Source organism: Rhinatrema bivittatum, chromosome 2 (genome assembly GCF_901001135.1).
Source record: "Rhinatrema bivittatum chromosome 2, aRhiBiv1.1, whole genome shotgun sequence".
NCBI lineage: Eukaryota > Metazoa > Chordata > Amphibia > Gymnophiona > Rhinatrematidae > Rhinatrema > Rhinatrema bivittatum.
The window spans coordinates 761,837,069-761,864,170 of record NC_042616.1 but is presented as its reverse complement, the minus strand read 5'-3'; the positions used below and the strand labels follow the sequence as shown (position 1 = coordinate 761,864,170).

At 43.1% G+C, this 27,102-nt stretch overlaps 1 protein-coding gene across 5 annotated transcripts in view; it reads right to left on the bottom strand.

The window, feature by feature from the left end:
- Positions 1–27,102, bottom strand: part of WDYHV1 (WDYHV motif containing 1) — a 63,219-nt gene that overhangs the window by 8,804 nt on the left and 27,313 nt on the right. For 4 of the 5 annotated variants that reach the window (XM_029591975.1, XM_029591973.1, XM_029591976.1 and 1 more), the window contains exons 3-6: positions 24,067–24,166; positions 22,563–22,613; positions 8,157–8,305; positions 4,205–4,329 (exon numbers count right to left, since the gene is read on the bottom strand). In XM_029591975.1, the coding sequence (XP_029447835.1) occupies positions 4,205–4,329; positions 8,157–8,305; positions 22,563–22,613; positions 24,067–24,166 (425 nt within the window). The remainder of the gene's footprint in view (positions 1–4,204; positions 4,330–8,156; positions 8,306–22,562; positions 22,614–24,066; positions 24,167–27,102) is intronic. The other variant, XM_029591977.1, reaches the window with a different exon arrangement.

Genomic DNA, 27,102 nt, shown 5'->3' with positions numbered 1-27,102 from the left:
GGCAAGCACTTTAATAAAAAACCAAGAGCCATCAATACATCACAGGAGGCACTGTTGGCATGCAAGGCCAGCATTTGTCCAAAATGGAATATCCCTTCTTTCCTCATTCCCAAGATCTTTATTCTGTATCCTTCCCTCAACGCTGTCCTCTCCATAAAAGATAACATTTACAACTTCCTTTTGTGCTCCCAGCCCTGGTTTTATGCACGCAAGTTTTAGAAGCACTAATCATGATTTATGCATGCTAAGCATCTTTGAACACATTTTCTGGTGTGCGTGCTTTTGTTTTTAAACATCTGATGCATTAGCATGACCACAGGTTTCTGTATTGGGAATTTGCTTATTTTAGCACAAATAAGACATTGAATTTTGGCATACAATTTTTTTTTTACTCACATCTGATTACATGGGGGTCTGACTTTTTCAGCCTTGCCCAGATATGCATGTGCTGCACATCTGGGTGCAAGAGAGATTCGGCCCTCCAGAGATGAAAGGAAGTGCCTACAGTTCAGCTCTATCGGGATGTTGTACACCTCCCTGCCCTCCAAAAAGGGGGGGGAAAATAGAGTTTTCTATAGTAAACTTTGGTTGCCATTCAATATTCTTTGTGTTTTCCTCCCTAGGATTAGTGGTCAGTGTTCCTGAATGATGGCTGCAAGAGCATATGCAGAGGCACAAGATGCTTGTGCAGTAGGTACGGGGTGTAAAACTACTTTTTAGCAAACACTACCATACTGTTCTGTTAAGGGCATGTCCTGTCTAAGGAAGGAGAGGGAGACACACACACGGTACAGGGTTCAGAGAAACCAATACTACAGATTTAGGTGGGAGAACAGGAGTATAGCAACTTGTGGTGTTTTGATATAGTCATGAGGATAAACATGATATTCAGTTACTTGTTTAGCTTCTGGAGACCATTTTAACTCCTTGGGCAAAAGAGGCACTATAATTTCATGCAACTTAAGAGGCCAAAAAAATACACAAGCAAAAGCACTGAGACTTATCCAAGTCTGAAATTTAGACTTTTTGCCTAAGATAGGCAAAACTTAGGGGTATCAACTTTTGCAGACGGGAGGACCTGGGTGCCGAGCGATTGTTGAACCCACCTGAGACTTGCCTGCTGCATGAGGCTGCTGCAGATTGTCAGGGAGGGGATAGAGCCCCACATTGGGAGACTCCCATTCCTGGAGGAGCAGCTGCCTGTGCATAGGATGGAATGGGAATGTATGTAGGGGAGCCCTAAGTCCTGCCAGGACTGGGTCCACATTGGCTGGCAGAGGCTGTAGTGGGATCCTCAGGTGGAATTTCAATTCCCAGCTCATCCAAGATAAAGGGAATGAGCAGATCCAGCTCTTCCCTTTGGAAGAGGAGAACAGGTCCTCCACTTGAGTCACCCTCAAGTGGAGGACCTGGGAGCAGCAATTCAGAGTCCAGATCAGGGACAGTGGGGGGGGGGGGGGGTCTGGGACTCCTGACACCACCCTGACAGAGCCCTGGCCATCTGGAGCAGCAGGAGGCTGCAGAGCAGGCACCTGAGAGATTTTCACTGGCGGGGGGAACCATCCTCTTCCTGCAGGCTAGCCAGATAGGATTTGTGCATTAAAAGCACAAATTCCATTGAAAGACAAGGTCTAGCTTTCCCGGGTAAGGAGATAGGGTCAGGGGTCCCCTCCGGGAGTGTGGGCTTAAATCTGGAAGAGAAAGTCGAATTGGGCTCTCCTTCCTCCAGCCCTGAATCCAAAGTTAAAGCTGCCCCCCATGGTTTTTCATGAGGGGGAAAGGGAATGGCCTAGCCATGTGCTGAGGAGTCAGACCCCAAGCTGCCGGTCTAGTCACTGCTGATGGACCCTCCCTGCCTGGCAGGCACCCAGAGCACAGCCCATCGCGGGAGAGCTGCAAGGCAGGAAGCAGAATGCAGCATGATCAAAGGAGGAAGCCGCCACGGAGAAGGAGATCAGCTGAGCTGGGCTGCAATGGTAAGTGATAGCAGGTGAATGAACTCTGCATGCTACCTCCCCTGAAGTAGAGCAGGGAGAAATTAAGCTCGTCTTGCCTTCTGTTTTGTGGTTTGTTTTTTACACAATTGCAGGGGAATTAAGCTCCCCTGCTAGGAGACCAGAGGTATTGAATGTTTCAGGGTCAGAGCAGGGGAGTGACTGGACCACCAGAATTGCCCCAGACAAGCGGGTCACTAGGAAGAGAAGCCTAGGCTGACTCAAGGAGCAAGCCTCCCTAAGTCCCCATAAGAACGAGGCAACAGTGCCGTCTCAGAGCAGAAGTTTTGAATGCCAGAGAAAGCTTTGTGCAATCGATTTTGTTTTTTAATTTATAAAAGGATAGGAAATACTTGCTTGATCTTGCAAAAATATGAAAAGAAAACCTCACAGGGAAAGAAATTGAAGAAGAAAGGGAACTGCAGGTTCAGCTGCCTGCATCTGCTGGAGACAAACTGAAGGGATGTAGGATAGGCTCTGTCCTGATATAGGATACCCTTTCAGTTTGTCTCCATCTGCTGGACAGGTGGCTCAACCCACTGTCTAGACTGATCCTGGTATGTACAGGGAACCTTACTTTAATACTTGGGCTTGCTGTACAAATGTAAACTTCCTTATCTTCATTTCACACTGTTTGGGTGCAGGGAAGGGTGGTCAGTGCCAAAATTATAGAGTATTGTGAACTAATTTAGTACTAGAAAGTAAATTTTGTAGTTCACTGCTCCATGACAGCACTGGTAGTTGAAAGCAATCTGTGACCACTCACTCAACCTGAGGCCTTTGCCTCTTGAGTGGTTGCAAAATCTCCCTTTACCAGTTCTAGGGTGATCTGTGCTTTAAAAAAAAGCAAAAAATCACACAGAAGCCATTAGCTACTATGCAACATTTCAAGAGAACTTCTAGCAGATAGCTATACTGTCCCGATAGCAATCAAAAATGGTGCTTTGTTTCTGAACTTTAAGAGATGCTCCCCTAAAGTTCTCCTGCATCTTTAAAAGCAGCTGCACTTGGAAGTCTGTTAATTACATCAGCCAAATTGGGATCTGAGACTGTCACAACAATCCTGCCTAGTGTAATATTTAATCAAGAACTTAACAAAGCAATAGTCATGCTTATTTTAAGTGAACTAAAAAACATATTGAAACAGTCTAAAAAGTAAGAATACAATAAACACAAAAGTACAAGTAATTTCAAATATAAAGTGCATGGCAACTCAAAAGCTTTAGCTTGGCCAAGGAAGCAATGGGTTGCCTTCTGCAATGTTTGCTGGCAATAGAGCCAAGTAAAATCAATTTTGCTCTGCACAGCATCCAAGTTGCTCATCCTACCAGGGACCAGTGAAGCACAGATACAGCTGGCTGGAGTATGGAAGAAGTTCTACAGCAACATTACATTTTCAGGTTTTATTCTAACATGGAGTTGCACAATCCTGCACTCTTGACATCCGTGCTAAAGTGTACAGCAGGTGCAGGCAAGAACCTTGGGTCCGTTTTCAGAGAACGTCTGAATTCTCAGAATCCCTGAGACTAACTGGTAGCCCCCAGATTTTTATGTTGAACAGCAGAGAAACTTTGGCTTAGCTGAGAGAGTACAGCAACATTTCTTGGAACCTCCCTCAGCTAAACCAGAGAGGAACAAATAGTGTGAGGCAATGAGTCCCTCTACAGGATTACAGAAGCTGTTGTGGCTCTTCTTCCCATTTTTCAAACATGACCCCAGAACCTTGTCATTTTCAGAGGGTTTCTGAAAATTATTTAACACATGTAACTACTTTAAACATGCACTCCATAGCCCCAAATTGTCAAAAGGTTTTACATGTGTAAAGAGACTTGAAATAGTTACAATATGCTACCTCCTTAAAATATAGAAGGATGCATGTTTCCAAGGTCTGAATTAGCCCAAACTTCCCAGGACACCACAGCATGAAGTTGTGATTAAGCTTTCTGATTTTATAGGATACTTCCCTCCTGCTCCTGAATAGCATGCACCCTTGCTGGCCAGGATAGCTGGAGGGAAATCTGAGAGACTTTCCCTCCAGTACCAACTGGATGGCTGTTAAGGGCCCAACATAGCCATTGTCCCTTGCCCCCTGCCAGACCTTGAATCTTCTACACCCCAGTACAAGCCTTTGCATAAGCTTGGACTTTTTTTTTTAGATACTTTATCATGAAAATATGGTCCTTTGATGGTGACTAGTATGAGGTGGTTACCTGCAATCTCGATACAAGGGTAAGGTGGAGGTGGGTTCCTCCATTGCCCGCTGGCGGTTATCATGTGAGATCGGTCAGAAGCAAAAGTCTTCAGGAACAAATCCCCTTTAATCACCCTCAGTTTTCTAGCAAAATCCCAAAAGAGAGAAACTGTTAGACTTTGTATAATCAACATTGCACTAATTTAAGAATACAGGAACAAAAACAGCCAGATATGTTTGGTCCAGAAGTGAGCTAGAACCTAGAGCACGAGTGATTTAGGGGAGCATTTATCCTCCTGGAGTCCAAATATGCCAAGAATGGAATACTGTTCTAGACATTTTCCACATGACGGGACAAACTCCATAAAGATATTCCTAAGCAGACTGCACACAACTAAGAGCAGACATGGCACTAGGATTTTGTCTGGGGGCACAAGGCCAAATTGTTGCCCTTTGGCACTGTTTTTAGCATCTTGTTCTCCATTCATATAGCTATCAATCCCTTATTGCTTTTTCTATTGTTTCCTCCCTCTATGCTCCTGCTCCCAAAAAGATGGGAACCTACAAATGCACCTATAATAGGGAGAATAAGGACAAGGACAATAGGTCTAAGGATAAACACAAAGAGAAGGATCAATATTTGGAAAATAGTGTAGACAAATTGGATAAAAATCTCAGACCAGGCAGCTTTAAAGGCAGTGTCAGATTTGGATATTGCTGCTGCCAGACATGTGGTGCAATGAATATGACCGATACCTATGCCAAGGCTAAAATCTGTTCAGAGCAGACAGTGACTATGTAAAATAAAGCCATCAAAACAGATAGGGACCTTCATTTTCAGTTTATTTTTGCCTGGGAATTTCAATGTTAGAACTCATTGAAAAGGTGAATTAACAGCAAAAGAATCTGGAAAATTACTTCCACTGACTAACAGATGCAGTAAACCATGCAGGAGAGCCGGCGCTCCAAGGCGAGCGCCTGCTCTCCCAACACACACCCAGGTCACTCTCCTGGGTGCGTGATTCAGTATGCAAATTAAGGTCTGCGGTAAAAAGGAGGCGTAGGGACACTAGCACATCCCTAGTGCCTCCTTATTGGCAGAAGCGGCGGCTGTCAGAGGGTTTGACACCCGATGCTTAATTTTACTGGTGTCTGTTAAACCCACTGACAGCCACGGGTTTGGAACACGGACGCCAGCAAAACTGAGCGTCTGTTTTCCAATCTGGGCAGATTTTTTTTTTGGGGCCTCTGACTTAATAGCACTGATATTTGGGCAGGCGTTAGAGTAAAATGTGCGGCTTGGCTGCACATTTTACTTTCTGTATCGAGTGGAACTAATAGGCTCCTCAACATGCATTTGCATGTTGAGTGTACTATTAGTTTTGGGGGGATTGGATGTGCATTCCATGTGCTATTACCCCTTACTGTATAAGGGGTAATAGTGTGTCAAAAACGCATGTCCAAACTGGGACTAATAGTGCACTCTGCCTGAGTGCACTGTACTGAATCTGCCTGATTGAAATTCCCAGGCAAAATAAAATTGTATTCTATATTAAGCTTGCAAACCTTGGACAAGTTAAATTAAAAAAAAAAAAACTTTATTCACAGTAAAATCCATACTTCATGCAGGTTTGTAAGAGGACAAGACTAGCACAGTAAGGCAATGGGGTTCAGATAATGATCCAAACCCCCCCAGTGCTTACTGCTGGTGTTATCTGGTTTTACAACGTTTTACCTGAAGTAGCATGCCCAGGCAATGAGTCTCCATCACTGGCCAGAGCTCAAGGAGATACTCAGTAATGGTATTGGCTCAGAATGGGGGTTCACAGCAGTAATGGCAGTCACCTTCTGACCTTGAGCACATCACCTCTATGATGCTTGATCCTTGCTGACCACAGCATGTGGTGGTACTACAGCACAAGTCATAAGATTGAAATTATGCAGAAAAGCTTCCCCTGAATTGTGAAAAATGGATCTTAGTCATCCAGTGAACCAAGTCCAACTATACCCATAAGCATTGAGACTGCAATATTTTGGGACCACAATACAATGAAATTCATAGGCAAAGTATGGAATACATAGAAGCCATGAGCATGAGAGCAGATGAAGACTGCAAGGCCCAATCTCAACTGCCTGGTCTCCCAAACCTGTTCTGGGGACCCCACAACCAGTCAAGTTTTCAGGATATCCAAAATGAATATGCATGAGATACATTTGCATACCATGGAGACTCCATATAAGCCTTGATGTAGAGAAAGGTGAGCCAGTTAAGATAGTGTATTTGGATTTTCAAGAGTCATTTGGCAAAGTCCCTGATGAGATGACAATTTTTCAAAGTTGTTAAATCACAAGCGGATTGTGAAAAACTGCAAGAGGACATTAAACCTAGGACACTGGTTATGCAAATGGAAAATTAAGTTTTGTGGACAAGTACAAAGCAATGTATTTAGGGACAAGTAACCCAAATTATAACTCCATAATGCCAGGTTCCAAATTAGGCATCACCTCTCAGGAAAAGGATGTGTCATTGCTGAAAAGACATTGAAGTCTGCTCAGTGTGCAGTAGCAACCAAGAAAGCAAATCAAATGCTAGAGATTAGGAAAGGAATGAACAGATCATAATGCTTCTGTTTCACCCCATAGCATGTTCTCATCCAGAGGTGTGGTCACCCATCTCAAAGATCTAGCAGAATTAGATTTTCACATAAGGGCAACCAAAATAAAGGAGACTGAATTCCCCCATGGAGGAAAGGCTAAAGAGGTTAGGAGAAGAGATGCTGAGGGGAGATCCGATACAGGTTTATAAAATGAGTAAGTGTACAAAGAGCAGGGGACACAAGGGTGTAACTTCATTAACTAAGAAATGTTACTCCATGCATAATTAAGCTCTAGAATTCGTTGTCAGGGGATGTGGTGAAAGATAGCTACACTATGTTTAAACAAGGTTTGGACAAGTTTACCTTAATAGTTAATGGACTTTGTCAGAGTTTTAGAAGTCCACTGCTTATTCTTGGGATAAGCAGCTTGGAATCTACCCCTTTGGTTTGACCCAGTATGGCAGATCTTAATGTTTTTATGTGAATGTATTCAAAGTTATTAAAAACTTTGAAGTGGATGGCAAGAACTGCAGATGGACCTTGCAATACTGGGGTATAAGGAATCTACATGATCAGATGAAATTTAATATCGAGATGCAAAGTAATGCACATAGGAGAAAAAAATCTTAAGTACACAGTGCTGGGTTCATATTAAGAGTGACCATCCAGAAAATGAGACTGGAGTTATTGTGGACAATATATAGAAGTCCTCAGCTCAGTGTATGGCTGCAGTCAGATACACAAATAGTATTACAAATTTTGAAAGGAATGGAAAATAAAAATGATCATCATCTCACTCACTGAGTTAACTCACTTAGATGTGTGCAGCTCTGGTTGCTCTATTAAAATAACAGAGAAGGGCAATAGTGATTTTGAATGGTTTCCTAATGAAGAAACGTTACACAGGGTAAGGCTCTCCAGCATGGAAAAGATGACCAAGGGGATAGCTTGCAGTTTATAATGTAAATTAAATAACTCACCCCTGTTCAATTATTCAAACAGTATTAAGATTAGGGGACACTCCATGAAATGAAGCAGATGTAAAATAAACTGGAGACCGTATTTTTTCATTCAGTACACAAGCTGTGCAATTTGTTTTGGAGGTTGTCAAGACATCTAGCATAGCAGGTGTTTTAGGTGTTCTGGACAAGTTCTTGGAAAGAAGACTCCATAAACCATTAGCCAGGTAGAGATGGGAGTGAGCAAGGAATGGATCTGCAGAACAGTTGTGATCAGAATTGGCCACTGCTGAAAACAGCTGGGCTCAGACCTTTGGTTTGAATTTTTTTATTTTTTTTTTAGAAGTCTGCTAACACATTGGTTTCTTTGTATTTTCAGTGTAAACACCAGAACAGAAAATTAATGCTTACTTACCTTCTAAACTCTGGGTAAACATCGCTATCTGATTTGAAGGCCTCATGTATGTAAATGTCAAAGGGACATGGAAAGGGCAACAGTGTGTCAAGGTCATAGATCAAGTTCTGCACTCCACTTGTCACTTGGAGCAAAATCACATGGTAATCCTAGAAGAACAAAGGATCAGTTAAGATGCTCTGGTGCTTGTATGATTAAAGAAAATGTTAGCAAAAATTAAGAGGAATCTATAAAGTAACAAAAGCACAGTAAAGGCAGACCAGTTAATAGGATACAATAAGCAGTTTTTAGGATAGCCTAACTAAGAATGAAGCACATAAGCATCCTGTGTAAAGATTTAAAGGACCTGATCCCTGAATAGAGATGAGATGGCAGTCTATTACTGATGAAATCCACCAATACCTGGGTATTTGTGCTCTGGCCAATATTTTTTCTGCCTGAGCCCCCAGCAATAATCCACTATTCTGGTATAACCAGTGTGAAATGTATACTCTTACAGGAATATCGGTATATAAAAATTCAAAATAAATAAATGTAGAGGGAAGCAGTATTATGTTACAGGAAAATTGGTTCTTACCTGCTAGTTTTCGATCCTGTAGTACCATGGATCAGTTCAGACCCTGGGTTATGTCACCAATCCAGCAGAGGGAGACAGATTCAACTGACTGATGTATACCCTGGGGTGCCACCTGCAGTCTGTCAGTATTGAACGATATCAAAGCAGAAGTCCAACCAATAAAGTTAACTGGCTAACTAAACTAACACATACTTCCTACTCCCAAACCCTAAGTGGAAGCAGAATCCGAGGAACAGTCAAAACAAACAAGCAAGACATTGAAAAAGTAGACAGCATAAAATGCAGTTTATACACCAAAACAATGAACGAGCAGATGGAAAAAAATTGCTATACATACCAGGCAGGCCTCTGGACTGATCCATGGTACTACAGGAACAAAAATTAGTAGGCAAGAACCAATTTCTTTCCCTGTATGTACCTGGATCAGTCCAGATCCTGGGATGTACCAGAGCTGTTTTACTCTGGGTGGGACCCAGAGAGTCCTGCTTGGAGAACTCAGAAGGCTGCTGAACTCTGAGCCTGGACATCCAAACGGTATTGACGAAGAGTGTGCAACGACTTCCAAGTTGCTGCCTTACAAGTCTGAGGAGAAATCTGTTGACACACTGCCCAGGATGTAGCATGAGCCCTCAAACCTACCAGAAGATCCCGACAGACCAGAAGATAAGTGGACTGAATGGTCTTCAACCAGCGAGCAATTGTAGCCCTGGGAACCTTATGACCCCTCCACAGTACAAACAAATGATCTGACATTTGAAAACTGTTGGTAACTTCAAGATAACACAACAGCACACATCGCACATCCAGTTTGAGATCCTTTAAGGATCCATACGATCTAAACACTGAAAAGCCAGAAGCTCTGACTGATATAGATGAAAAACAAACAACTTTGGGTAAAAAAGGTACAGTTTGTAAAGAAACTCCCACATCGGAAATCCTAAGAAAAGGTTCTCTGCAGGACAAAGCCTGTAACTGAAATTCTATGAGCTGAGGAAATGGCCACAAGAAAAGCCACCTTCAATGTAAGATCTTTCAAAGTTGTATGTTTGAGGGGTTTAAAAGGTGCAGAACAGAGCCCCGAGAACCAAATTTAAACTCCATGCAGGACAAGAATTCCAAAACTGAGGACATAAATGCTTTACGCCTCTGAGAAAAATGCGCCACATCTGGATGTGCCGCCAAAGACACTCCACATACCTTACCCCAAAAGCATCCAAGGGCTGCAAGACAAACAAAATGTCTGATATGGAAGACTGTGCTGGATCTAATTGGTGCTCTACCCACTAAGTTTCAAAAACTCTCCACTCATGCCAATGTGGCAGGCTTACGAGAATGCAATAAAGTAGCCACCACAGCATTGGAATAACCTTTGTTCTTTAACCGGTACCTCTCAAAAGCCTGCTGCTAGGCAGAAGCGTTCGACCTCTTCCAAACAAAACGGGACCCTGAGACAAGAGGCACGGTAGATCCTGAAATCATGGAGGACTGTCCGGTACCAGACTGATCAAATCTGTGAGCCATGGACAGTGTAGCTACTCTTACCTCACTGATCAGAGGCCAGGGTGGAAATAGAGAAGAATGTCCTGTGGCCAAGGAATGACTAGAACGTCTCCTGCTCCTCGTTCCCTCCTGTGGCTGAAGAACTGAGGGGCTTTGGAATTCTGGAATGTTGCCATGAGATCCATTGCTGGTCTGGACCACCAATTGCATATGAGCTGAAAGGCTTCTTTGCACAGTTCCCATTCCCCTGGGTCAAGATGACTGAGGAAGTTGGCTTGGACGTTGTCCACTCTGGCAATGTGAGAAGCTGCGATGGTGAGATGTTCTGCCCAGGTGATCAGCTGTTGTGCCTCCAATGCCAGTTTGCTTAGAGTTCCTCCCTGGCAATTGATGTATGCCACCATGGTCGTATTGTCAAAAAATCCAGACTTCCCCAAAGGAGAGGATGAAGAACCTGCAATGCCAATCATTCTGCTCTGGCCCAACAGATTGACCATTGCCCCTGAACAGATATTTTCTGACACACTGCTCACCAGCCTGAAAGACTGGTGTCTGGTGACTACAGTCCACTCTGGAACCTCTAGATGAACTCCATGCTGCAGATTGTCTGCCTGTAACCACCAATCCAGACTGGATCGAGCCTCCCCTGTAAGGGGGAGGGGGGAAGGTGGTATTGTTTGATACTGGGCTCCAGCAGGAAAGCAATGCAGACTGTAGTGGTCTCATATGCACAAAGGCCCAGGGAACCAACTCCAGAGTGGATGTCATTGAACAGAGGACTAAATCCCGTACACATGGTATAGGAATGTACAATAAGTCTCGGATTTGTGCTTGCAGCTTGAGAAGGCGATGTTATGGAAGGAACACTCTCCCCCTCAGAGTGTTGAACAGTGTGCCCAGAAATTCCAGTGACTGAGGGAACTAGGTGGCTCTTGTCCTTGTTGATCATCCAACCTAGGGATTGGAAGAGGTTGATGACTGCTGACTTGAGTGACAAAAGACTCAGACTTTGCTTGAATTAACCAGTTGTCCCAAGTATGGATGGACCAAAAGACCTTCCTTCCCGAGTTGCACTGCTACTACAACCCTCACCTTGATAAATGTTCTGGAAACTGTGGCTAATCTGAACGGGAGAGCCCTGAATTGATAATGCTGTCCCACAATGCTAAATCTGAGAAATGTCTGAGTGAATGCAGATGTGAAGATAAGCCTAGATAAGGTCCAGAGACCTATGGAGGGTTTCCATAGGCAATGGACTAGAGGTTGAGAATGGGATGAAAAGCTCCCTCCTTTTTTGGACAGACAAAGTAAATCGAGTAATGTTCTGGACGAGGAACTGGGACTATAGCTCAGAGATCAGATGATGCAGAGTCCTTTACTGCTTGGCGTTTTTCTAGATAAAAACATGGTGAAACCAGAAACTGGTTGCAAAGCTGAACAAAATCTAAAGTGTAACCTTGACACAACACCATGAGAACCCACTGATCTGATGTCCATCTGGTCCATTCTCCATAAAATAGAGACAGCCTGCCTCCTATAACCAGAACCAGGAATGGACCAGCCCTATCTCATTGGGCAGATTTTGCTCCACCTGCAACTTGGGAATTTCCTGGTCTTCTGAAACTGTGGCCACAAAAGGACTGAAGCCAATGCAAGAGAAGAATGGCATCTTTGACCAGACTGAAAACAAGAGCAGGATGAGAAAGAACTTTGAGCTCTAGGATGATCCTCTGGTAGCTTGTGAATCTTATTCTCTCCTAAGGACTGTATCATATCTTCCAAGTCGTAATTTTCCCTTAAAAAGGCAGAGCTCCCAACTGAGCCTTTGAGGATGCATCCGACCAATTCCTCAACCAGAGGACCATGTGAGCCGACACTGACACCCTGAAACAAGCCGAAGTCCTGTGAAGATCATATAAAGCATCTGTGCTATAGGCTACAGTTGCGCTACCTCCTCATTAGAAAGGGAAGAATTGTTTAACAACTGGACCCAATGCAGCCCCACTTGCAAAGCCAAGCTGCTACACATAGCTGCCTGTACTTAGTGCAGAAACTTCAAAAACGTTGCTTGAGCTGTACCTCCAATTTGCGATCCTGTAGATCTTTAAGGGCTGTGGCTCCCATCACTGGGATAGTTGTCTTCTTAGTGACTAATATTGCAGCATCTACCTTAGGAAGCTTCAAAACCTCCAAGACCTCCTCTGGTAACAGATATAGCTTGTCCATGGCCTGGCCTACCTTTAGACCTAATTCAGGAGTGTCCCACTCATGGTACAAGAGGTCAGTGAGAGAAAGATGGAAAGGAAAAGATGTCTGACCACTAAGGCCCAGCAACACTGGATCAATATCTCCCATCCAAGAGTTCTTCTGTGGAGCCTCAAGACCCAATTCCAGTAAAATAGTCAGGTTCAGAGGACTAAGTTCTCCCCTCCTAAAAAGATGGACCACTTTGGGATCATCCCCGTCTGCTATGTGAGGGGCAGAACTAATGTCCTGACCAGGATACCCTCCAAAATCCACATCCAGCAGGGATGTGTCCTGGACATCCAATGGGTCCTGTTTGGAGTCATCTGAAGTAGTAGTGGGGAGTGAGCCGGCCCTGAGCGAAGAGGATTCTTTGGAACTGGATCAGAACCAAAATAGTTTGGTCTGGAACGTTTAGAGGACTGGTCCTTCTGACCATGTGCAGAGGAACTCACTCTGCACTTCCTTCGCTCCTTCTTAGATTTGTAGGCCTTATGGAAAGGCTTAATAAAATCCCCTGAAAAGGAGGAAGAGGAATTTGAGACCTCCTCCAGGCTCTCCTCTCATCTGAGCCTGCTGTATAGTCGTGCAGCTTGTCCCCCCAGAACTGCCTGATGAGTCTCCACTTGCATTGTATTTAATAAAGCCTCTGTTCCTGCACTGCAACAAAATGAATCTGGAGGAGGAGAGCAGCTATACTGAGGCTTTGGGGCCACATGAGCTGGCCAACTCACTTCCTTTGTGGCTAAAATAGACAGGCCCTCCTCACCAGGGAGGCAAGCAGAGCACAGACTCTCCCATGAGAGCCATGCGTTCAGCAGGCCGAGAGGCATCAAGAAAAACTGTACAAACCAAAATAAAAATAGACACTGACAAAAACAAAACCTACAGCACTGTGATAGCAATAAACTGCAAAAGCTGCTCACCGAAGAATATAATTTAATTAAAAACTTTTTTACCTGAAGAAATGCTGTGGGCCCACAAGAGCTGTTCCAGATAGGGTGAGTGAACTGGGCCCCCTGGTATCACCCTGGCCAGGACTTGTTGTAGGGTAACTAACCTCCCCAACTCCAATGGCCTCAGAACCAGGAGGGATAGTCCCTTCAGGACCTTCTGACCTCCTGGGAGGCAGCAAAGCGGCTAATTAAAGCTAGACTACTTGACTTTTTTTTTTTTTTTTAACTTAAAAAACCTAGTAAACCTCACTAAAAAGACCTAACCAACCTGACCAAAAAAACAAAACCAAAACAAACCACACAGACTGCAGGTTTTGACACCTCCACTGGGAGACAAATACTGACAGACTGCAGGTGGCACCCCAGGGTATGTGTCAGTCTAATCGGTTTCCCTTTGCTGGATTGGTGACATAACCCAGGGTCTGGACTGATCCAGGTATGTACAGGGAAAGTGAGATTACATATAGATCTAAGCCTTATGCAGTAGATCAGCACCTTTCCCCCTGTCCCATTTGGGACACAACAGGATCTGAGAGAAGTCGAGTTTTGCAGTCTGATCTTTACAGGGCTGTGGAAGTTCTTGGCATAAGCAGCCTGCCTGCCACCTCTGTGGCTTTCATTGTGCAGTGGAAGCTGTGGCACAAGGTCTTCTAGGGAGGTCAGATGTGGCCCTAGTCAGAAGAGGGGGGAGAAGAGCAGCTGCAGCACAGATTGTACACAAGGGTGGCAATAAGCTAAATCCATCTCTGCTTCATTTATCAATGTTTGCTTTTCTCCCAATGCAGAATACAATGGTATATAAGGCCCATACAGCTCATCTTCTGTCCAATTCCAATCCCTAGTTTATTTTTTATATACCGACATTCAATCGAGATATCATCAGTTTACAGATAACTGAACAAATAAGGCAAAATCTGCTCATTTTACATCATAACAAGGAACTGGAATAGGAACATTAGAGCCTGGTATAGAAGAAAACTGGAACAATTTATAATATACAATACAACATAACATTTCAACTTGGGAATATAAACAAACGATTTCACTCTTGATGGGGTTTATGGGTTTGGTAACTTAGTTGATCTTTGGCTCTTCACAATTAAGGATCCTCTATGCCAGGTTCTGTACTTGTTTCCACCACCTTCACTGGGAGGCTTGAGTACCCACCACCCTTTCCATGAACTACTTTGTCTCTCTCCCCCCCCCCCCCCCCCCCCCCCCCGACTACCCTCTTGAAGTATCCTACTGTGATCTTTTCTTCAAGACATTTGCCACCCCCCCAAAAAAAAACCACAAACCAGGCTTGCTTCTTGTGCTTCTAGTACAGTGCTGAGAAAGAAAATAAAGTTTGTAAGCCTCAAGCATTGTAAGTTTTTACAATGTTTCCATTGCTTAACTGAAACCAGTCTATGCAATAAAAAGGGTACAGATTAAAACTGAGGCAAGTGAAAGTTTTGCAGTCAAGGCAATTGGAACGTTAGAATCTCATGCTTAACTGGGCAATAAGCCACCCTATTCTATAGCAAAGTAAAAAAAAAAAAAAGAAAGTTGAGCTTGGTAGGAGAGAGGAAAAGAAGACTGAAGGAGATACATACTCCTTACTGGGAGCAAATTTGAAACCCTGCTCAGACGGACCCCGAATGCTGACTTCCTGACCCTGTCCTCTTGACGTCAGACAGGTATTACAGAGGGGCCTATATAAACGGCCCTACCACGGCACGGAAGACGCCGCCGGCTTTGCCTGAAAATTTGAAATAAGATCTCTAGATGTCAACAAAAGAGGCAATGAAGCAGGTATGAAACCCCTTCAGTAAACTATTGAGGAATAGGAGACCTAAGAAGCAGCATGTAAGCTGTAACTGCTCTGCCATTGGTAAGTTTTTTTGTTTTTTTTTAAAGTTTCCTCTAAGGTATGCTCTTGAAAAGAAAAGGGAAAATTAGAGTATCCCTCCAGGGCAGTGGACAATCCTGCAGTACACAGCACCCCAATTACGATTGGAAGGGGAGAGTATCCCCATTGACTAGGCTAGAGAAGGCGCCTCGGCCTCATCCGGGGGAGGTCACCTTGAGCCCTCCAGTCCTGAGGAAATGTGTTTGCAAATTCTCCAGAACCCTCAGAAGTTGTATTGTTAACTAATGAGCTTTTGAGCTCTAGTAGCAATAAAGAGGGAACGAGGCACCTGAGAGAGTTTCAATGTAATGAATGTAGAGCACTTGGTCCCTACAGTACAAGGACTTTTTCCTCAACTGTAGCTCAGGACTGATGCTAAGCCATCTGTAGTGACCTTAGACTCTATGGGAGAGTATGGTACAGCTTAGATCAGAAGTTCAGAAATGTTCTCATCAAATTGCTGACTGTACAAGTGGAAACTCAAGATGCCAACACTAACCTAGAAGAGCAAAGGCGTATCCAAGGGCTTGAAGATGGAGCTAAAAAGGGGTTGGAAGTACGAGCTACAATACAGGATCAGTTACAATTTAAAAGAAAAAACTGAATTTATGGAAAGTCATCTGAGACGTCTTAATCTCAGACTTCTAAATTTTCCAAAAATTGGTGAACCCAGGGTGACATTAAGGAGATATCTAACAGAGGTCCTGAAAATACCCTTAGGTAAGTTATCATTTAATAGGGTATTCTCTCTCCCCTTTCAAAATGTGAGGGGGAAGAGATGTTCAGTAGCATTTGGACTTGCAGAATCTCACCCAGTTCTTAGAATCCTCTACAACTGAAATTGTGGAGAAGGTGACCCTATTAATATCATTTGTCTATGAACCAGACCTTAGTTGTGTAATGTCTTTCAAAATTTAGATGTAAACTTCCATGGTCAGTTTATACAAATATTTCCTGACCTAGTTAAACCTACGCAAGAGGAAAGGCTTCCTGTCTTTATGACAGGAAGCCCAAGCATTGGGAGCAACATTTCAATTGAAGTTCCTGTGTAAGTGCATTCTGAAAATGAAATGTATTCTTCCCTGAACAATTAAAAATGTTTAGATGCTCTCCTCTCTTCAAGTAAGCCCCCATAAACCAGGAATAAGTAGAAATAGTTGGGCTGTTGCATGCTATTGCTATATGGTTATATTTCCTCTTGTTTATAAGCTCCTTTATAATTATTGGTCTCTTATTTCCTACTCCCAGCCAATTGTGGTCTAGGTATAAAAGTGATATAGTTCTTAGCAGAAAAAAAAATACATTTGTTAAATTTCTTTATTCCTGTGTGGACTGCATTGGTGCATCAGACCTGGGTGACTTGCCATCATTGATGGAACCATGAATAGTTTTATAACAAAATTCTAAAGAATGTCAGGCCATTTACCTGAGTTGAAGCCAAGCCAAAAAGATGGTTAGGCAGCAAGACCTTACTGAACTTCACACCCAAAGCTCACCTACATTAAAAAGGTGACACCAACCTCTATGGAGCAGGCAATGCAGACAAGGAGAAGATTTGTATGGTCAAAAGAGTTGGGCTTTTGGTGCTTTCTATTTTTAAAAGGAAATGAGGCAATGACATCTGCCACGATGCACCCACAGGGAGAAGCAAGAGATTCATGTGGTGTAAAGCTGGCTCAGTTACCTTGCCTGCTGCACCTCCCAAAACTGAAATTGGGACATATCCCATGCTCAGCGTACACTCTTGCTGTCTTACCTCACCCTGGAGACAAGACAGAGGCTTGAAGGGCTCAAAAGGCAGAAGATAAGGGGCACTGTGTGCATTGTGTATACTGCACAAAATGGGTCCCAGCTATCCATGCTGCCCATTACACTCCAAGGCTCATGCATGCCTATACTTTCAGAAAGGAGTTACAGTACTATCCATTTAAGAGCTACTGCTGGCAAACAGTTGTAAGTAACTTAGAGTCCAGGTGCTGGACTGCATCTGAGCATCAGGCAGTCATGACTTTTCCATACTGTACCAGATCAGGTCTGAAGGCAGACTAGTTGGGGAAAGTAGTGGCTGAAAAAAAAAAAAAAAAAACTACTTGTTTTTGGATTGGCCAAGTCCATCTTTACTTAAGCCCTATTGAAATATTGTGGCAAAACCTCCAGCAATGCTGTTCATGCAAGGAAGCCCTCAAATGTGAAAGCTCTGGATGGAAGAATGCTCTTGAGGAATTTTGGCCCAAATTGAGACAGATCAGAAGTTACAGGAAATGCTTGAAGTTACTGCTGTTCAAGAAGATGCCACCAGTTACTGAATAAAGGGTTCACAAATGGATACTTACAGAATGTTGGGAATTAGAAAGAAAGGGAATGGTGACTAACAGAAAATGTCATAATGCCTCTGTATTGCTCCATGGTGAGACCATGCCTTGAATACTGTGTACAATTCTGGTTGCTGCATCTTAAAAGATACAGTTGTGATGGAGAAGGGCAATGGAACAGCTCCCCTATGAGGAAAGACTAAAGAGATTGGGCAAGAGAGACTGCTGAGGGGGATATGATAGAGGTGTTTAAAATCATGAGAGGTCTAGAACAGGTAGATGTGAATCTGTTATTTACTCAGATAGAAAGATTAGAGGGTACTCCATGAAGTTAGCATGTGGCACATTTAAAACTAATCTGAGAAAGTTTGTTCACTCAATGCACAATTAAACTCTGGAATTTGTTGCCAGAGGATGTGGTTAGTGCAGCTATGTTTAAAAAAAGATTGGATAACTTCTTGGAGGAGAAGTCCATTATTTGCTATTAATCTGACTTAGAAAATAGCCACTATTACTAGCAACAGTAACGTGGAATAGACTTCGTTTTTGGGTACTTGCCAGGTTCTTATGGCCTGGATTGGCCACTGTTGGAAACAGGATGCTGGGCTTGATGGACCCTTGGTCTGACCCACTATGGCATGTTATGTTCCTATGTACTGTTGAATCGTTGAACAAAGTCAATATAGCCTTTTAGTTTGAGTTATTCTTCCTCTGTTCAGGATTTAGATTAAGTTGTAACCACATTTAGAGTAAGTTGTGCTAAATAGACGATCCTAGGGAGTTCAAACTCAGCACTGTACCTCAGAGGCATAACTTATTTCCCCCGTCCTCTCTTGAGATGATCAACTCTTACCTCATAGGGCTTTTGATTTAGACCCTGCCTCTCAATTATCTCTACCCTTTCTGTATCTTTGAGGTACAGCCTCCAGAGTTGACAATATTCTAGATCAGGTCTCACAAATGACCTGTATTGAGGTATTATCACCTTTCCTATTGGTTAGGACTCTCCTTATACACACTAACATACCTCTGGCTCTACCTTAGAAAAACAAGATCTGGTTTAAAACAAACCAGAAAACATAACAGCAATGGAGAATGGAAATCCCAGAACTGATGAGCTGCTACTAAGCAATATATTTCAGGGCAGCACCAAATCTGTTGCACAGAAATAAAAAAAAAAGTCAAGTGGCAAACTAATAGATCCCCAAAAATCCTACAGTGTCTATAGGCCTCTGTTTTGGGCAGAGTCTAATATGCAACTGCTTTTGAAACCCAAATTATAACGCAACTCAAACCTCTCCAGTGAGTTGAGAATTTTTGTAAAGTCTACTAGTTGCATGGATGATTCACCCTCAAGGCAAGGTATTATCCAATAGATAGATAAGGACTCAAGTCAGTCAAGGAGTGCAGGAAGGAAAGGTAGTGTACTGCTAGCTCCTTCCAAGGAGCTGGATACCTTTTCTTCCTTCCCTAGGTGGCACAGAGAAGGGTCACCTTGTTCTGAGGGGTGGCAAGGGGTAAAGTTGGGCTCCAACTGGATGCAGATCTCTCCAGAAGAGGACAGTATCCATCCAAGGGCAAAGGGTTGGAAAATTAAGGGCCTACAGAGTGCAGGTATTCTAGAAAATCTAGACATGCAGAGGATCCCTAAATTGCTCATGAAGCAAAGGAGACTGCCTACAATTTAGGAGCTGTAAGAACTGCTGTTTTACAAGTACTGCGTGACTATCCATTCTGATTTTTGTACTTTAAGTGATTTTACCACCTGCCATCAATTCTTACACTAGTAAACATTTTATGTAGAACATTACTAACTACTATCCAACTAGGTACTTGACCTGGATATTGGGCTTTATGAACATCCTTGAGAAACTGCCTTGGGCCTAGAAGCTAGATTTCTCCCCTCCTCCAAACTGGAAAAGCTCATGGGACTGCAATGAGTTTTAGAACACTACAAAGTCCTAAGATGGTCCCTACTATAACTACAAGGAGGAATCTGGAAGGGGAGATCAATTTAAATAGATGTAATTGACAATGATCATAAAACATCTGTGATCCACATGTGTGGGTGTAGGGGGGTCATCAGTTGGCAGATTAGTCTCACTTCTCCATTATGTAGTCTCAATCTTAGCCAAATGGCAAAGATATCTCCAACTCATGGTTCAGACCCTGTGCTTGGATCTTAACCAATATTTCACCTGCATGTCATACTTAAGCACTCTTGTTTCTCAAGGCCCTGCTGCAAGGAACTAAGCCATACTCAACATCTCTAAGAAATGAAATCCTGCACAGAATTAAGTACACCTTTCCCAGCCAGACATGAAGTCATTCTAGGTCAGAACAATGTCCATCAAGTCCAGCATCCTGTCTCCTACTGTAACCAGTTCAGGTCACAGGTACTCAGCAGATCCCATGAGGCAAACCTATTTTGAGTTACTCACTCCCAGGGATAGTAATAGTTCTCTTTAGTCTACCTGGCTAAAGAACATGTTATGGCCTTTTTTCCTCCATGAACCTGTCCAAACCTATTAAACCCCACTGCCAATCGCCTTGATCACATCCTCTGCCAACAGATTCCACTGCTTAATTGTACACAGTGAAAAAGCATGTACCTCATTCATACAGGATGCACAGGTAGTACCAAGTCTAAGTGTTTCAGAGTCAAACCAATGTGCATGTACTAGTTTAACAGAAGAGTTCTGAAAACTAGCACAAACTTTTCTTCCTTTTCTCCACTAGTCCACCACCCTCCAAACAATTAAGCTTGTTTCAGGCCAGATGGGGAAGGCAACTAAGATTTTGATCTGCTGTGCTTCAGTTTTAAATCATGTTTAAAAATCTTAAGCCCAGTGGTGTATGTCACTGGTGTTTTAGTCAAAGATGTCCAGGTATTAGCTTTTGCTTGCTGTCCCTACCAACAGGGATAGCAAACAGCCTGCTGAGATAGCAAGAAGCAACTGGGGGCTGGAGGACAGCTTGTACTGCTCGGTGCCCTCTACTGGACTCTGGGAGCAATGCAGCCACAAAGGATGACCAGAATCTGCAGCTGCTAACAGTTCCCTGAAAAACCCAAATTTCTACCCAACTTGAATTCTCCATTATATAACTATTTTTGGCAGGGGAATGTGTTATTCCCTTTCTTTCAGAACCCTGTCAATTTGTATTGAGTCTTGAGCTCACTTCTGGAAGGGAGGTTTAAAATGGGATTTAATAAGTAAATTGAGGACATGTCAATAGCTTAAAAAAGTGGAAGTCATGGAGGGATATGTAATTCAACTAACTGTACAATGAAAAAAATAAACTCCTTTGCTTTTAGTCTAATGTTTGGCTGAGGTGATCTCAATAAATGACAGGCATTTTGCCCTGAGAGTTCAGATTGGAGGTCAATATAATAACACATTTTTGTGCAGTTTACTCTTAAATCAGAAGTAAAATGTGTATTTGTGTGCAAAAGTAGTTTGGTGGCATCTAAGTGCAGAAATGTATATTAAACCCATTACCTTTAACCATGTTAAAATACATGCAAGTGGGAATGGAAATTGGATTTGATACCAAGACTAACCATTTCTTGAGAGAGAGAGAGAGAGTTAGTGAAAGCCTTGAAGGTAAACGTGAACTGAGAGTCTAAGACTTAGGCCCCATGGCCAGAGATTGTACCCTAACACCTCTTCTGGGGGTGCTAAGCCAGAGTCTTAGGCCTTTGACTTGGACCCTGATTTAGGGTATCAGAACTCAGGCACCCCAGGTCCAGAACACCTATTTTTTAATTTACTTCAATAGTTTAGGAATGCAAGCCAAATAAACACAGCAGTAATAAGTGGAAGTTATCAGTAAAGTAAAAAAAGTTAAACTACAGGTTAGCATTCACACTTTAATGCCATTATAGTATATACTTTTTGCAGTTGTGTTTACTATTGTGCTATACACCTCTAACTTACTACACTGGAATTTGTTTTATTTTTAGCACAGTAGTTATGAGCTAATTTACAGATTTTTACTGTAGTCTTAACCCCGTCAAGAAACACTTGGAACACAGCTAACTGAAAAGCTGGTGATGTTTAACGCATCAGTGATTTACACATAATACAAAGCTGTATTAAACAAAGTTTTACCTCATTCCTTCCAGGAAATTTCTGTATATATTTGTGTTTAATCTTGGAAGCATCTTTCTTGGAATAGTCTCATTAAGCATAGGGACTGCCATATTTCTGTAAAATTCCTAGGCCCTCACACCCATAACCTTGCTGTTTAGCAAATAGAAGCTATTCCTTTCTATAATGCTAGATGTACACAGGAACTCACAAAAGCACAATTAAAAGCCTGGACAAAAAGATGTCAGTGACCCACAGCCAGATCTCCAAAATGATTAAACTTTTTTTTTCTACTAATCAGAAACATGGGAATGAAACATTTGACTGTGCCCATCTATTTCAGCCTAAATAGGAAGAGACCTTAAAGATATATTCTCATTAGGACCAAAAATGACTTGGCGCCATAGCCCGGAGGTAGCACTGGCCATCATGCAACAGCAGCCCATCAAGGGCAAACTGGTACTGGACTATGAAGGAATCACAGGACCATTGAGGGCTCCCATGTTTGGGACTGCTGACCGGGGCAGAGGAATATGAAAAGACTTGGAAGAGACTGCATAAAATATTGACGCACTTACATTCTTTACATTGGCAGATGCTTTATTATAAAAATTATGGTGTTTTGTAATTTATAAAAGCTTAGTTAGAAAACTTTTCCCCAAGGCTCATTACAGAGGACCCACTGTACCCTGGCTCTGCATGTGACTTCACAGCAAGGTGGTGGCAGGCTAGGTACTCTTATGGTGCCTCTATTCACCATTTGTACTACAGGACTTTACAACTAAAGCATTTTATAAGTGTATATATAGAGGGGGTGCTACGTGCAGAATCTCACCCAGAGTACAGGTTCATCTCCGTGCCCCGACTTCTGCTTCCAAATAGGTACCTGCAAAATATTTTGAACACTAAAAACCAAAGCAAACATTTCAGACTAGTACAAGATAGAGGAAGGGTGGTATAACTCATAAGAGAACAGAAGCTAGTTTGATGATTGGCAAAGAAATATGGTTGCTGTATTAGTTCATCTGGATGTGAAGGGGCAAATGTTGTGACCTTTTTATCAGAACCCTCAGTTTTCTATAGCAGATTTCTAGTTTCTGCAGCAAGAGTTAAATTCTGTGGAAGACTTCAAAATTCAGCAATTGTGTACATTATACACACACAATTTGCTAAATACAAGTCAAGTAAGCACATAAGTACAAACTTAACTGAAGTCACTTGTTAAACAATGTACCTATCCTTTTTATATTTTATTGAGTCCTTCTGAGCATTTGAAGATATGTATGCTGAAAATGCTTCAGTCTATCATGCTGTTACATGGAAGTGTGTATACATGGTAACAGACACTAAAAGGGATTGAATTAGAAAAAAAAAGTCTGAAACATGGTAGTGCTAATCAAGGCTTCTATGAATTTAAACTAGCTTTGGGACAGCAGTGTTGCAAGCTTCTAAAAAAATACATCTAGGTTTTTGTAGCTGATGTATGATCAGCCACATATGCATAACCAAGAACCTTTGTATAAAGATTAAAAGTCTAATGGGACACCACACCATCCAGGAATTATTTCAAAATCTTTGGCTTGATTTAAGAGATCTGAGGGATCAGACTGCTTCTCTGTCCAGTCCAATTTCACCCTCTCTTGTTCAGGACAGTAGGAGGGTGGTAGTGACGAAGGAAGAGGGCTGTATTAAGGAACAGTGCCTCATCTGCTCTGTCAACTCTAGCCTCAGCCCTCCAAGTCCCTTGAAGGCTGTTTATGAGGGGAGGGGATGGAGCAGGAGCAAAGAGATAGAGACTGAAGGCAGGCACTCTTCAAGACAATCAAGGAGAGAAGGCTTCATGAATGAAGCTTGTAAATTGTGGTTTCTCCTCAGACCACAGGAGCTTAAGAGAGTTCTCTTCATTAGGTCAAACAGTGCAGTTACATTGGGTTGAAAATACTGCAGAGTCCTGTAGGTCTTAGGCTGCCTGCATGTACTATTACAGTTCAGTAAAGGGAGTGATGTTTGAGCAAGGTGATGAGTAAAAAAACACAATGTCACACCCAGAAGGGCTTATATTTGATATTGGGAAGGAAAGCCAATGTCCTTAAGTCATTTTGTATTTGATTCAAGTGATTTTTTTCTTCAAGATTCTCTTTCCTTTAAGTACCCCAATTGCAACGTTCTTCAGGAAATCCCTTAAGCACAGTAGGTGAATACTCAAAGATCAGAGAAGTATTCACAGGAATGATTCTGGCATGTCAGAATCCAGACTGCCAGCTGTTCTGGTTGCAGAACACACTATGCAATCTGACATTCTTAGCATGCACGTTAAACAGTTTTCTTCAGTACCTTACCATCTTGTTGTCATTGGATATAAAGACAGCATAAAATTGTTCCAGAGCACTGTAATTGTGGTCTCTGATGTATTCACAGAGTTTCCAAACATTTTCTTCACTGAAATAAAGTCAGATGTAAGAAAAATACATGTTACAGTGAATATTGGACATGCCCAAAATAAAGTGTCTGAGCTCTGCTGTCATGGATGTCCTGATATGGTGAACATTTGACTATTTCAGCATAAAGTACTTTAGTAAAATCAGATGTTACGGCACATGTTAACCATTTCAAAGTCTAGATTTGTACATATCTTTCCAGGCTGCTTGTGGGGATGAAGTAGACTGTCACTCAGGACCTTTTTCCACTACTGGAGGACAAGCAAGAACTCTTGGTGAACCGTCACTACCAGCAGTTTCCACTCTGCCACACCATCCTATGATACACCCTTACAATCCAGTCTGCGTTGGAAGTGCCCCATTAATCCTGGGATTGCATTCAACTCCAATACGCCATCTGCTGGGCATAAGGGGCTACACATCCAGGTTAACTCTAGGAAAGATTTTGGCTACAGATATAAAGTTTAAGTTTGAAGATGTATATCGCCTCAACTGGTCTCAGGAAATGCAAGTCTTTCCTCTAATTCTGTCTTGTGTACTAGTTCTCTTCAACGCGAGGATTCTTTCTAGCTTACAATTCTCATTTATCTTTAGAAAAAAAGTTATCCTTTCCTTGGGTTTTATGCCCCCCTCCCCTGCAATTCATATTCTCCCTTGTTCTCTTTGAGGTCTTGTCATAGTGGAAAAACACAAGAACCACAAACAAAAACAAAGATAAAGTGAATAATGGGAAACCCAGAAACATAAGAAAATTGGTTTTTACCTGCTAATTTTCATTCCTGTAGTACCAGACAGTCCAGACTCCTGGGATGTACCAAAGCTTCCTAAAGAGGGTGGGACCTGGAGAGACCTGCTCACAAGACACCTTTACCAAAAGACAGAATCAAATTCCCAAATCCCAATTCGTAATGCCTTGCAAAAGTATGCAGCAATTTCCAAGTCACTGCCCTGCAAATCTCCTGTGGAGACACCAACTGAGCCTCTGCCCATGAAGCCACCTGAGTCCAAGTCGAGTGGGCATACAAACCCTCAGGGACTTGACAGCCCTTGAGAATATATGCTGACCCAATAGCCTCCTTAAGTCACCTGGCAATAGTTGCTTTGGCAACATGGGTACCCTTTGATCCACTCCATAAAACAAAAAGATGTTCAGACCTCCTGAAATCATTAGTAAACTTGAGATAGTGAAGCAAGGCCCTGCAGACATCCAACAGCTTAAGCTCCCGAGCATGCTGCATAGAATCATCCAACTCTAAATGCTGGGAGCATGATAGTCTGAGTAACATGAAAGGCAGAGACCATCTTCGGAACAAAGGAAGGAACTGTATGCAATGTGATTCCAGAATCAGATATTTGAAGGAACGGGTCCCTGCATGACAAGGCCTGCAATTCAGAAATCCTCCTGGTGGAACAGAGTCAAATGTATAAGGGTCGCTCTCTGAATTGGCTCAAACGGATCACCACACAATACTCACAGAACTAGATTAAGGTTCCAGGGAGGGGCAGACCACCTGCCCTAGAGGATGCAAATTCTTAACTCCCCGAAGAAACCTCTGTACATCTGGAAGAGAAGATAAAGAGTAACCCTCAATCTTCCCTTGCAAGCAGGCTAGAGCTGCTACCTGTACCCTAAGAATTAAAAGCAATGCCTTTAGCTAAACCCTCTTGTAGGAAAGACAAGACATGAGAAATCTAGGTACGAACTGCCTGTATCCCCTCGGTCGGATCAAGCCTCAAACACTTTCCAAACCCGAACATATGAGAGGGAAGTAGATTGCTGCCTACCCTGCAAATCCTCTCTGCCTCTCAAAAGCCAAGCTGCTAGACAAAAGCAATCTGCCTGGTTGGAAGATATGGGACCCTGATGAAGAGGATCTGGAAGATGGCTGCGGTGCAGTGGACCATCCACTGCTAGATTGACGAGATCTGCGAACCATGGTTAATGTGGCCACTCCAGAGCTACTAGATAAGCACCCCGGGAAGGTGGCCCTATGTGGCACAACATCTTGCCCACTAGAGGCCATGGAGGGAAGAGAAAGCAAGATCCTGAGGCCAAGGCACTACCAGAGCATCAAACCCCTTGGCCCTGTACTCCCTCTCCTGCAGCTGAAAAACAGAGGAGCTTTGTTTTTCATCTTGTCCTCGAATTGAGCAGAGTCACCAAATAGACATGAGGACAACCCCACCTCTTCTGGATGAGCCACATTGCAGACTCTGCCAAATCCCACTTGCCTGGATCTAAGCTTTGACTACTGAGAAAGTCTGCCTAGACGTTGAAGCCTGTGATATGAGATGCAGCTAACTGAACCAAATACAGTTCCACCCAGAGAAACAGCTCCTGATCTCCCAGGGCCACCCCCTGACGATTGATGTAAGGTACTGTCATCTCATTTCTGATAGAAACCCGATTGACCCTGAACGAGGGGGAGGAAGGCTTGAAGGGCCAGCTGCACTGCACTGGTCTCCAACCAATTGCTAGGCCACGAGGCTTCTACTGCCTACCCAGTGCCCCCCCCCTCCCCAGAGAGACTGGCATCAGTAGTGAGAACCACCTAATCCAGAACATCGAGACTACCATGCTGCAGAGTGGATGACTAGCCACCACAAGAGACTGCTCCGTGCCGATGCATCCAGCAAGACTGGCAAATGAAGAGCCTGCGTCAGAAGATGCCACTCTCCAACAGGGCCCTCTGAAGTGGGTGCATATGCAGAAAGGCCCATGGCACCAATTCCAGCGTTGAGGCTATCAATCCCAGAACCTGCAAACTCCTCCTAGGCTCGGGGCACCCTCAATGCCAATAAGCAGCAAATTTGTGACTGTAGCTTGATCATTCTCTCCTCTGTGAGAAACACTTTGCTTGCCTCGTGTTGAAACAAGCCCTGAAATAGTCAAGTGTCTGAGACTGCTCCAAATGACTTTGCCCGATTGACTACCCA